At 38.3% G+C, this 12,004-nt stretch overlaps 1 protein-coding gene across 1 annotated transcript in view; it reads right to left on the reverse strand.

Moving 5' to 3' along the window:
* Window positions 1–12,004, reverse strand: part of atg7 (ATG7 autophagy related 7 homolog (S. cerevisiae)) — a 114,233-nt gene that overhangs the window by 51,147 nt on the left and 51,082 nt on the right. Inside the window, exon 17 of the mRNA XM_046875725.1 lies at window positions 10,579–10,654. Within this exon, the coding sequence (XP_046731681.1) occupies window positions 10,579–10,654 (76 nt within the window). The remainder of the gene's footprint in view (window positions 1–10,578; window positions 10,655–12,004) is intronic.

Raw genomic sequence — 12,004 nt, forward strand, 5'->3', positions numbered from 1 at the left:
CAATCCTCCAGCTTTATTTTTTATCCCTGTAATGTTTTTAAACTCGTTCAACATGGAGAAGATCAAACCATGTTTATACATTATATGCACTTAAATAGTAAAATGTGCATGAATATAGGTATAAAATGAAGTAGGGAACTAAAATGTTGGGTTATATTCTACAAGAATTAGTCCAAGGAATCAGTTAAACTCTTGGATTGGGTGCTTTTTACTGTATCATATCTAATCTGCACATTTTGTTTCACTTGCCTGCAACAAATTGAGATCACAGCTCTGTGTACATTGTAATGAATGAGGCCCGTTGCATTGTCGCTTGCCACTATGAAGACGTCTAGAACAAAAAGTATTTGTCCCAAGATGTGAACAAAGAACAAGTGACAATGCTGGTGGAAAACGTCAACGAATGGAAGAATGAAGTGACATGAAAAAGTGTGAGCACACGCTAGCACATGACATCAAGCGAATGCAGACAGGAGGAATAAATGGTCAAGGATGGAGAATAGAGCAAAGCTGCACGATGACATGTGGTGGAAACCATGGAGACAAGATTTTTAGCTCCTACAAACTGTTATCACACCGAACCACACACATAGGACACATCCGAAACAGAGATGATGATCTATAGGATTAGAGCCACCTTGTGGAATGCAAACAACTATGATTATTAAACTGACAAAATGCTGGTAAAGAACCTCATGCTATCATGGAGCATATCGATTGAATCATTAAAGACTGTCCAAAATGCATCAGAAAAATGGTCAGGGGAAAATAAAAAATAATAGCTACCATATTTTCCGGACTATAAGCCGCTACTTTTTCCCCACGCTTGGAACCCCGCAGCTTAAACAATGAAGCGGCTAATATATGGATTTTCCTGGGTTTTTCCTGATTTCACAACCTTCAAGCCAAAAAACTGAGCCCCATAACATTAGACCAATGAAATTGCCGAAGGATTCAGGTGAACCAATAAAATTCTTTATATCAAATCAGATGCGCTCCTACTGAATTGGCTAGACCACATCATAAATATGGATGATGTTCCTCTGACGTTTGACCTGCCGCTCACTCGGACTGTCAACAGGAAAAGCGAATCATTCGTCACGCTGAAAACAACCGGGCATGAAAAAACGCACTTCACCTGTGTTCTGAGCTGCACGGCATCGGGAGAAAAGATTCACCGATGGTGATTTTTAAACACACGACGATGCCAAAAGAAAAACTCTCAAGAGAAATTGTTGTGAAAGGAAGGAGGAAGACAGTGAACAATGACTTTCTTGGTAGGCTACTGTTTAGATACAAGCCGTGTAATAGGCACTGTCTTTCGTTAAAGCCTGTGTAAAGTTCATTAGTTTCGGTGTAGACACGTGCGGCTTATTTATGTTTAAAATAAAAATCTTTGTAAAATTCAGTGGGTGTGGCTTATATTTGGGTGTGCTTATAGTCCGGAAATTACGGTACTTATAAAGAATACATGATGGTCAGGTGATCACCTGAAGCTTTACTTCGCTCCACTGATGATGATGATGTTCAGCTCACGAGTAAGGACTAACTAGTACTGCTCTTAACTTTGTTGCAGAACAGTGCGTTCTTTGAGCAATTTGTATCATGCTCTGTCAGAATACCCGATTTGGATTGGCCAGAAAGTGTATGTTCAAACAATTGAACACATACATATACGTGTACGTATAAACAATTGAATTACCATTCTGAATGAATGTTCTGGAAATATACACAACTGTAACCATGCATACAGAGAGAGCAGCTATTCTAAAGATTTCTTAATTACTGTACTGTATGGACTATATGGACAAAGAATTGCGGACATCTGACCATAAGCCCAACAGCCTATTAGACATTTAGTCCTTATTTGCTGTTATATATTCTGGGAAAATGTTCCATTAGATTTTAGAGTGTTTGAAGATTTTTGCTCATTCAGCCAAAATGGCAATAGTAAAGTGTGGTACTAGTGTAGGATGAGGAGGTCTGGGGTGCAGTCAGCGTTCCAGTTTATCCCAATAATGTTCAATAAGGATGAGGTTAGAGCTCTTAAGCAGGCCACTCATGATTTTCCACTCCAACCCATGTAAACCATATCTTCATAGAGCTTGATTTGTTCACAGGGGCATTGTCATGCAGAAACAGGTTTGGGTCGCCTAGTTTAAGTGAAGAAAAAATGTAATTCCACATTTAAAGACAATTGTGTGCCTCTAATTCAGTGGAAGCAGTTTGGGGAAGGGCATCCAGCGTAAAAACATGCCAAATCGAACATGCGGATCTCGAATACGGATAATCCGCTGTGGCGACCCCTAATGGGAGAAGCTGATAGAATTTTGGAGAAGAACCAGATACTGCTGGAACAACCAGTTGTCCCAAAACATTTATCCATATTTTAGATATGGTGAATATAGCATATTTCTATAAATGGGAGGATGTATAAGATAAATGTAACAAACTGAAGAAAACTGTTAAATGACAACTGTAATTGAAAAAATGGCACAAGGAATATTTACATTTATTCTAATGCATGTACTGTATCATATCACACTACTTTATCTATGTGCCTGATTTTGAATGAGGAGAATTACATTATTTTTAAATAGTTAAAAATCACAGCTTCAATACAAGTAGAGACTCATTCAAATCTTTTCAGTCAAAATTTTGCATTACAATCATCAATGACAGATTCACTTCTGAATGCTGGCAAAAGAACATGGTAAAAGCAGAATAATCCATGTCTAGGTGTGTGCTACATCATTTCAGTAAGATTTTTTGCCTCCACCCCACACATTGAAATAATGCCATGGGACCCAGCATTGAATTATCCCATACTTCTACAATCATCCTTCTAATCCAGATATAACATTCTTCATCAGAGATACTGCAATAGAAAAGTAAACCAAAGTAACTGCCACTCAATTGCTTGCAATTTCCTTTTCTGATCTCAGGTTGTGCTTTAGGTTCCAAAGTTGTTGTCATTCTGAAAGATAAAATTTCTCTACAGTAAATGGTTTTATAGAGACCTTACAGTTTTGTGCCAAAATCAACTGGTACTTGGAGTTATTTAATAGCCTTTCCACCCTGATTAAAGCCAATGTTAAAGAAATTCAGCTTCAATGTAACATGCTGCTACTTTAAAACAAATTTTATCAAATTTTTATTTGTCACATGCACATACATACAGGGTACGACATGCAGTGAAATGTCGTACCATATCGAAATCGAGCACCATATGTGCGCGATTGAAGCCTGGAGCTTCAGAGAAAGCGGCCAAGAAAGCACCTGCCGAAGGGGGCGTGGCAGGTGGATTCCTGACAGTTAACAAACATGTACTGTATGTACATTTTTATAGCATGCCTTCAGCAAACAAATCGCGGCAACGTGTAGTGTAAAAAAACCCTCCAAAAACACGTGCATGCACATTCTCATTTATTAACGCACATCATGTACATAAAGAAATTTCAAGCATGTTAATATACTGCCGCCAGGGGCGCCGTTAGGGGGGGGTGCAGAGTATGGTAGGCATATGGGCCCAAGAGAACGCTAGGGGGCCCCATAATCATCAATAAAAATTTTCCAATTAGTTTTTTTTTTTTTTTATCGTACATACACATATATATTTTAAATAATAACACTGTGGTGAAATAAAATAAATTCCCTGTAAATAAAATTAAACTATATTTACTTTATTATTAATAATATAACATTGTATATATATATATATATATATATATATATATATATATATATATATATATATATATATATATATATATATATGGGGCACAAAATTCTGTCTTGCATACCCCCCTTAAAACTGTTAATTGCGCCCCTGATTGCCACCATATTGATTTTCGTTTATCTCGATGCTTTTTGGCAACCCCCTAGGACATCGACATAACCGAGTTCCACTGTATATATATGAAAGAAAAGGATGTATATACAAAAAATGCTTATGGAAGTAAACAGTAAACAATAGACAATTTAAGGTGGTTTAGATCGTCCATAAAGTGTCCGTGTGCGGTATGGTGTGGTGTAAAATGTCCATAAGTCCATGCTTCATGGTGGAAATGATATATATATATACACACACACAGTGGAACCCACTTATCTCGACCTCGGTTAACTCGACAACCCTATTAAGTCGACGTTTTTAAAGTGGAACCGCCAAATTCTCGCTTTGTCTCAGCATTTTTTATTGGTTATGTCGACTTTTTTATATCACCTAACCCTAATATCTCGAGCACAAGGGGGGAAAATTTGCCATTTAACGTCGGTTATCTCGATCAGCACTATGCAGCCGCAGAAGAACTTGCGAAAGTGGCGGAAAATCAAGCTACAGGTGTCGCTCGGTAGGAGCGCGGCGCTCGGTAGGGCGCGCGGTAAGAGCGCGGAACGTGGGATGAGCAGCAAAAGCATAGAATTAACAGTGGGAAGGCACGTACCGGGATACGCATGAGCGATAACAACAACCGCCGTGAACCAACATATACCAACAATAACGGACAGTGAGAGTGTGGAAGTTTAAATAGGAGCTGGTGATGATGCTAAACGAGCACCATATGTGCGCGATTGAAGCCGGGAGCTTCAGGAGCTGTACTGTATGTACATTTTATAGCATGCGTTCATCAAACAAATCGCGGCTGTTGTGTAAAAAACCCTCCAAAAACACGTGCATGCACATTCTCATTTATTAACGCACATCATGTACATAAAGAAATTTCAAGCACGTTAATATATTGCCGCCATTTTGATTTTCGTTTATCTCGATCATCGGTTATCTCGATGCTTTTTGGCGATCCCCTAGGACATCGACATATCGACATTTTTTATTGGTTATGTCGATTCTTTTATGTTGCCGAACCCTGATATCTCGAGCACAAGGGGGGAAAATTTGCCATTTAACGTCGGTTATCTCAGTGCAGCCGCAGAAGAAGTCGCGGAAGTGGCGGAAAAATCAAGGCTTACAGCTGCTACAGGTGTTGTATTGTATACTGGTGAATCTCTGCTGTTAGTTAGTGCACATATGCCTTTTGTTGTTAAATGTTATGCGATGAACGGGAGGCGAAAGCCGCGCTTGGCGGCACAGAACGTGGGATGAGCAGCAAAAGCATAGAATGAACACCGGCAGGATCGGGGGGGAATCTGCGGTGCGCTTTGGGAAGAAAAGCGCAGCCGTTGAGAGTGCGCCGGTGGGAAGACACGTACCGGGATACACATGAGCGATAACAACGACCGCCGTGAACCAACATATACCAACAATAACGGACGGTGAGAGTGTGGAAGTTTAAATAGGAGCTGGTGATGATGATAAACGAGCACCATATGTGCGCGATTGAAACCGGGATCTTCAGAGAAAGCGGCCGAGAAAACACCTGCCGCGCTGAAGGGGGCCGAAGGGGGCGTGGCAGGTGGATTCCTGACAGATAAACATGTACTGTATGTATTTTTATAGCATGCCTTCATCAAACAAATCGCGCAACGCTGTTGTGTAAAAACCTTCAAAAACACGTGCATGCACATTCTCATTTATTAACGCACATCATGTACATAAAGAAATTTCAAGCACGTTAATATACTGCCGCCATTTTGATTTTCGTTTATCTCGATCATCGGTTACCTCGATGCTTTTTGGCGATCCCCTAGGACATCGACATAACCGGGTTCCACTGTATTTTAAAACAATGGTATTTTAAGTCCTGTAACACAGCCATGTGATTTATTCTACTTATACAACTTTATAGGCTTGAATTGCCCACAGCAACAACTCCACCTCCACCTCATCTAACTATTTCCACCACATCAATTCAATTTTGCATTGATTCAGAGAGATGAAAAAAAAAAGGGCTGACAATTTTAGATTTCAGGTGCTTCAATGAGGACAAGCGATTTTTTTGCCAAACGTTAGTTTAGTTCAATCTAGATTAAAATAGATGCTGTCTTTCGAAACAAGATTTTCAAAAAAATACTCTGCAGGTAGAAAAACCGTCTTTAGAAATGAGTTGAATGACAGTGAATCAAGCGATTCTGGCTGAACAACTGACTGTAGTGAAACAGCTTTTCTGTACGAACATTCTTACTTGAACTGAAAGACCTTCCTCTGAAAAAACACAACAGAAAAAATGAAAGCCAACTGTCTTTTTAATTACTTGCTGCCAATTCCCTAAGGGTCTTCATTTTTCTCCCCACGGCACCTGCCAGCAGTGGATCTTGAATGAAAAGCAAATTAAACGAATGAACTCGAGGGAGATATGAGGAGCCGAAGCGTCAATGTGGAGATTGAGAGGAATAGAAGCTGCTGATGCGTTACACATCCATAATGAAGTGAGACTTCACAAAGTCTGATGTCTTTGAAATACATTTTTTTTAAAGGCTGGCTTCATGAATTCTCACAATTCCATTTATAACTGCAATTAAATATAAACATAAAAATTGTGCTTATTTATCATACTACATTTGAATCACTCGTTCTCTCTTTATTTATATAAAAATTACTTTAATTTAGATAATAATTTCATAAGTAGCATATTAAGTAGCGATAGTTACTAGAGGTCAAGTGGGAGTGGATTTTACCAATACTGAAAGATATCATAAATACATACATACATACATACATATAAATATATAAATATATAAATATATATATATATATATATATATATATATATATATATATATATATATATATAATACGTATGTACCCTATTACAGGTCTTGACCATGAAGACAATGAAGTGTCTGTTTGCAAAGTTGTCTCTGGTATGCAACGTCACTTCCTGTTTGGCACTTTTGCTCTTATATTCGTTGGCCCAATCCTGGAGAACTATTCGGCATATTTTAAACTTCTTTAAAAACATTTTTGATGCTTATTCTAAAACTGACGTGCCGTAGCGATTAGACCAAAAAAACTCCCAAAAATACATTTTGGACAAAATCTAAGGTGGCGGAAAATCTAATGAGAATAACAGAATTGGTTTCAACCCGGGGATACCAGTGATGTCTGGCTTGACATTTTGGCCACACTTTTCAAAGGTTATGACCACAAATATACTTCCATAGGAGGACATTTTGACCCGATAGTGGCACTTGATTATTTTGGGAAAAGCCAAAGAACATTTTGGCAACCAAAAAGAATGCACCAATTAAGCAATGTATATTAGGGGGAAAAAAAAAAAATCACAAACAGCTGACAATATAATTAACCAAATCAGACAGAGTACATACCAAAAACAGATCCTATTAGCACATGACTAAAGATCACCTTCTTAGATTTTGTACAGTTTACATTGTATATACAGCTGCCTTTCTAAAATAAACTTTTCAACACTTTTGTAATAACATGCTCTGCGATTAAAAAGTATTTCCTCGCCACATTCTGCAAGCATCATATGAAGTACAATTGACATTGTGTTATGAATCATTTGTTATGGTCATATGCATGAATACAAGTACTTTCTCTCAAATCGAGTGGTGCATCAGTGACAGCTTTGAGATTGTGATTGGGAATATTGAGTGCTTCTGCTATTAGGGTATTTCAGAAAACTACAGAGCTGCTTAGAAGAGCCAAACTTAGTGTGTAGTTTCTACAAAGAAGACAGGATTGGATCCCTCTATAAATATCTACAACCTTGTTACACATTAAACGACTATAATATTGGCAATCTCCTTTCAAGAACATGCGATATTCCTTATTTTCACTAGGGGGCAGTGTTGCCTAATAAAAGAAAGAAAAAACGGAACGGGGGGACTAAAAAAGAGTTAGCAATGTCGAATTCTATGCTATTTATTATACTAAAATGACCTAAAATAAGAGGGAAAACATGCTAAATACCAGAGAATATGGCATGTCAAAGAAATAATAAGCTCTTGATGTTTATTTTCATCTTCCTTGAACAAGGGCACTGACAGAAAAGCTGTTAAATTAATCTGCTTAATGCATGAAGGCTTAATTTAAAATGTGTATTTATTTATATTGCACTTTTTTTAGAGCAATGACATTATGCTGCTTAGGGTCTTGTGTGTCGTTTGCTCTGACAATGTGAAAGAGTTCGAGAGCTGGCACCGTTCTGCTTCGGTGTCCTCGGTTTCATCATTAGCCCCCTGCTTGTGCATGTCTATGTGTGTGTATGTGTGTGTGTGTTAATCTACAAGTGCGAATGTGTTTGTGAGAAGTGTTATTGAGAGGCTGTGCCAGGCTTTGGTGTGCAGGCAGGGGGTCGAGCAGTAGCCGTGTGTGAAGCATTTATTATAAAGAGAGATGAAGGATGCATGGTGCATCATTAAGGTCATATTTGAATGATCGCAACGAGTCATTTGCTGATACACAATGAGTTCAAATGAAATTTCTTTCCAGTCTCAATGTTTTTTTTTTACTACTCGCAATACAAGCAGGCTTGTCTGTTTTACATATTTTACATATTTCTCAGAAATCGCTTATTACTGCCTACTATTACTGTGCTTGACCTCGGGATTTTGCGACACTATGGGGCGAGTCTCAATCACCTCTCTTGTTCTGTGGAGTCAGGGAGTCGGCCATTTTAAGATCTGCCGCTACGTGATTTGTAACTTTATTTGATGTTCTATATACAGTTTGTTTTTAGTCTAATGACATCCCATGAGCTATAGAGCTGACTGAGACGGCATCCCATAATCCAGCACTGTGCCGTGAGGAAAACTACTTCAGACGTTAGACCTTGATGTGACCTTGATCATGTTTGGCTCAGTTTCAACAGTTAATCAGTTTATTTGCTATTTATAACGATAATGTGATATTCCTGCTCGCTCAAGAGATATCTTTGTTGGGACACCATGGACAACCTGAAAGCACCTCCAGCACCTTTACAGCAGAGGATAAAAGACACCTTCTTGAGAGAAGAAAAAAAATTACACATACTATAAAATGTTGAGGCTCGAATAAAAAAAGCGAATATCAGATTTTTTTTTACCTTATACAGTAATTTGTTGTGTAAAAATGTCCTTATGTTGACTATAAAATAAATCTAACCATTCAACCCATTTCAAGAGAAACCTGAATAAAAATGATCAAGAACCTCAAAAGTCTTTCGTTTTGATCTCTCCGTATTCAGTGTGTGTACACAGGGAGCTCTATAGGAAGCGACCACGGCCGAGCATTCGGCTGGTAAATTGGGAAAATAAATGTGTGATGTGATGACCGAGTCGAGCGTGTGATGCTTTCCGAAGGATCCTATTCATTACTGATTTACGCATTCACAGCCTACCCTTCCACCTTTGACACTACTCCCTCTTCCGATTGTTTGCCTTCAAATGTGTGCATTTCACAGTAGGACCTTTTGTACTCCTGGCTTCAGCTTGGGTTTATAAATGAGAGCTAGTTATGAGAGGAAAGGATCACCTGAAGCTGCACTTTGGAGTAAGTGTATGCATGGTGTACTTTCACCTTGGTTTCCTCCTTATAAATTCATTAAATCCTTGTAGTCGAGTGCACACTATAATGCCATTAAGCTTTAATGTCACCCCCTCCCCCTTTGTGTGAATGTGTGTGTGTGTGTGTGTGTGTGTGTGTGTGTGTGTGTGTCAGCTCAACAAAAGCTCCCTGCTCTTGCATCCATGTTTAACAGACACTTCCAAATGGTCCTAATTGCAGCTTTTTGTGCTGCAGAAACAAAAAAAAAGCACTGCTACAAAAGAGAAAATTGATTTCCATGTTTCCGAATGACAGAGCAGCATAATTCTGAGAAAATATCATATCAAACAGCTATAAAAAGACAGGAAGCAAGGCCCCGTGTCATTTCTCTCATCTTAAAAATCCTTATAATATACACTATATGGACAAAAAGAATAAAAGTGACACAGGGCTGGATGTGCTAGAATTTTATTCTCCCTTCACTTGAACTAGCAGAGCCAAACCTGTTCCAGCATGACACTGCCCCTAAGCACAGTATAAGCTCCATGGTTTACATGGGTTGGAGTGGAAGATCTTGAGTGGCCTGCTATAGGGCTCTGACCTCAACCCTACTGAATACCTTTGGAATGAATTGGAATGCTGACTGCACCCCAGACCTCCTCACCATACACCAGTACCCTGACTTTACTAACAACCAAATCTAGTGGAACATCATCTCTGGAGAGCAGAGGTTATTGCAAAAGCAAATGGTCACAGAAAATGGTATAAGATGTTCAGAAAGCACAAATAATTTGGTCAGATGTCCTCAAAGTTTTGTTCATATAATGTAATATATACGGTTCCAGAATTAAATATTAATGCATAGTGATACTGTACATTTTGACAGCACATCAATCAAGCAAAACAATGCCTCATGTTTCAGAAGACATCACCTCTTTGATCTGAAGACCAACCCTGATTTTCTTTTGAGAAATACACGAGTAAAAACACGAGTGAATCGGTTATGGTGACAATAAGAGATAAAACAAGTTGAAATCGACTTTTTTTAAGATATATATGTTTAGTCCTCTTCAAAAACATTTCAATTCATTATATAGACTGTTTCTAACATTCGTCATGAAGCCCTGTGTGAAGCTGGAACGATACAAATAGAGGAAGAGATGGGAGGAACGTTCTGGAAGACTGCACTCACTAACCTGATGTGGGACGAGGCCGAGTGAGGTCGGTGGTTCGTTCATGCGATCATTGCTGCCACTCGCCACTGCGTAGCCTCTGTGAAACAGAGAAAGAGAAAGAAAAAAAAAAGAGAAAGGGGGGGGGGGGGGTAGAGAGAAGATACGCAATGAATATAAAGGCCTGTCTGAATTGTGCAGTCTTTTAGGTTCTCATTCCATGCATCAGTTCCCTTGAAATCCATTTATATTTCAGTCGACTGGTTTAAGTCTCTCTCTCTCTCTCTCTCTCTCTCTCTACCACACATCCTAACCCTGTACACATTCTAACAAGGGGGCAAAAAAAAAAAAAACCTGTTAAAAACCCCCAAACCTATGTATTTTTAAATGATTCAAACCAACGATTATTTATTTATCATGAATCAGTTCCTGAAATATTTCATTTGTTTGCTTGAACGAGCCGCTTGTTTTTATAAAGAGGAAGAAGGTTAATGCACAAATATATGCCTTTGTTCTCCACATATATACTCTATATTTCAATCCATGTCCATTTTATTATGACTAAAATACAGTTATGCGGCTTTCTTTCATTCATGAGCTTTCAAATGTGTGTTTATAAATCCCTCTATATTTTCTAGTCATTTCCTCAGTGAGTTTAAGGTATGGTATAAATGAATAATATAACTTGCATAAACACAAACTAAGGGACCGCTAATATTGCCTCTAGGTCAGACATTTTTAATGAGCCCTGCTGAGATTCCTGTGTTATGTAATTATTTAGATGCAGTTTGCTTTACATGTTGACAAATGGGCTGTGTTTATATGTGGCTTACATAAGCTCAGAAGAATAGCTTCAATTTGGATTTTAGATAATGCTTTGATTTCAGGGGCATAATTGTGCTCAGTTTATGTATGATTTTTTTTTTTTTTAGTCAGAAACGTCTATCATTCAGATCCATGACAGAATTTTGGTTACCTGTAGGTAACCAAATGAGGATGGGTTCCCCCTTTTGAGTCTGGTTCCTCTCAAGGTTTCTTCCTCATAACATCTAAGGGAGTTTTTCCTTGCCACAGTCACCATGGCTGTTCATCAGGGATAAATACACACCATTCACCTTAACTGTTAATTTCTGTAAAGCTGCTTTGAGACAATGTCTGTTGTGAAAAGCGCTTTAGAAATACACTTGACTTGAATTGACTTGACTTGACTGTAGGCTGGTGATGGACAAAGAACACGAAGCATGTACTTGAGTAAGAGATGCACTTGGTAAAATATGACTTCAGTAAAAGTAATCCCTTTAAACCTTCACTTTAGTAAAAGTACAAAATGATTTCCCTTCGAATGTACTTAAGAATTCAAAGTACTATGATTTTCTATGACTATAATATTCCTATAATAATCATTATGTCACAAGACTCTTTGTTTAATCAACTCAGTTTAGGTGGAAGG

Source organism: Silurus meridionalis, chromosome 19 (genome assembly GCF_014805685.1).
Source record: "Silurus meridionalis isolate SWU-2019-XX chromosome 19, ASM1480568v1, whole genome shotgun sequence".
NCBI classification, from domain to species: domain Eukaryota; kingdom Metazoa; phylum Chordata; class Actinopteri; order Siluriformes; family Siluridae; genus Silurus; species Silurus meridionalis.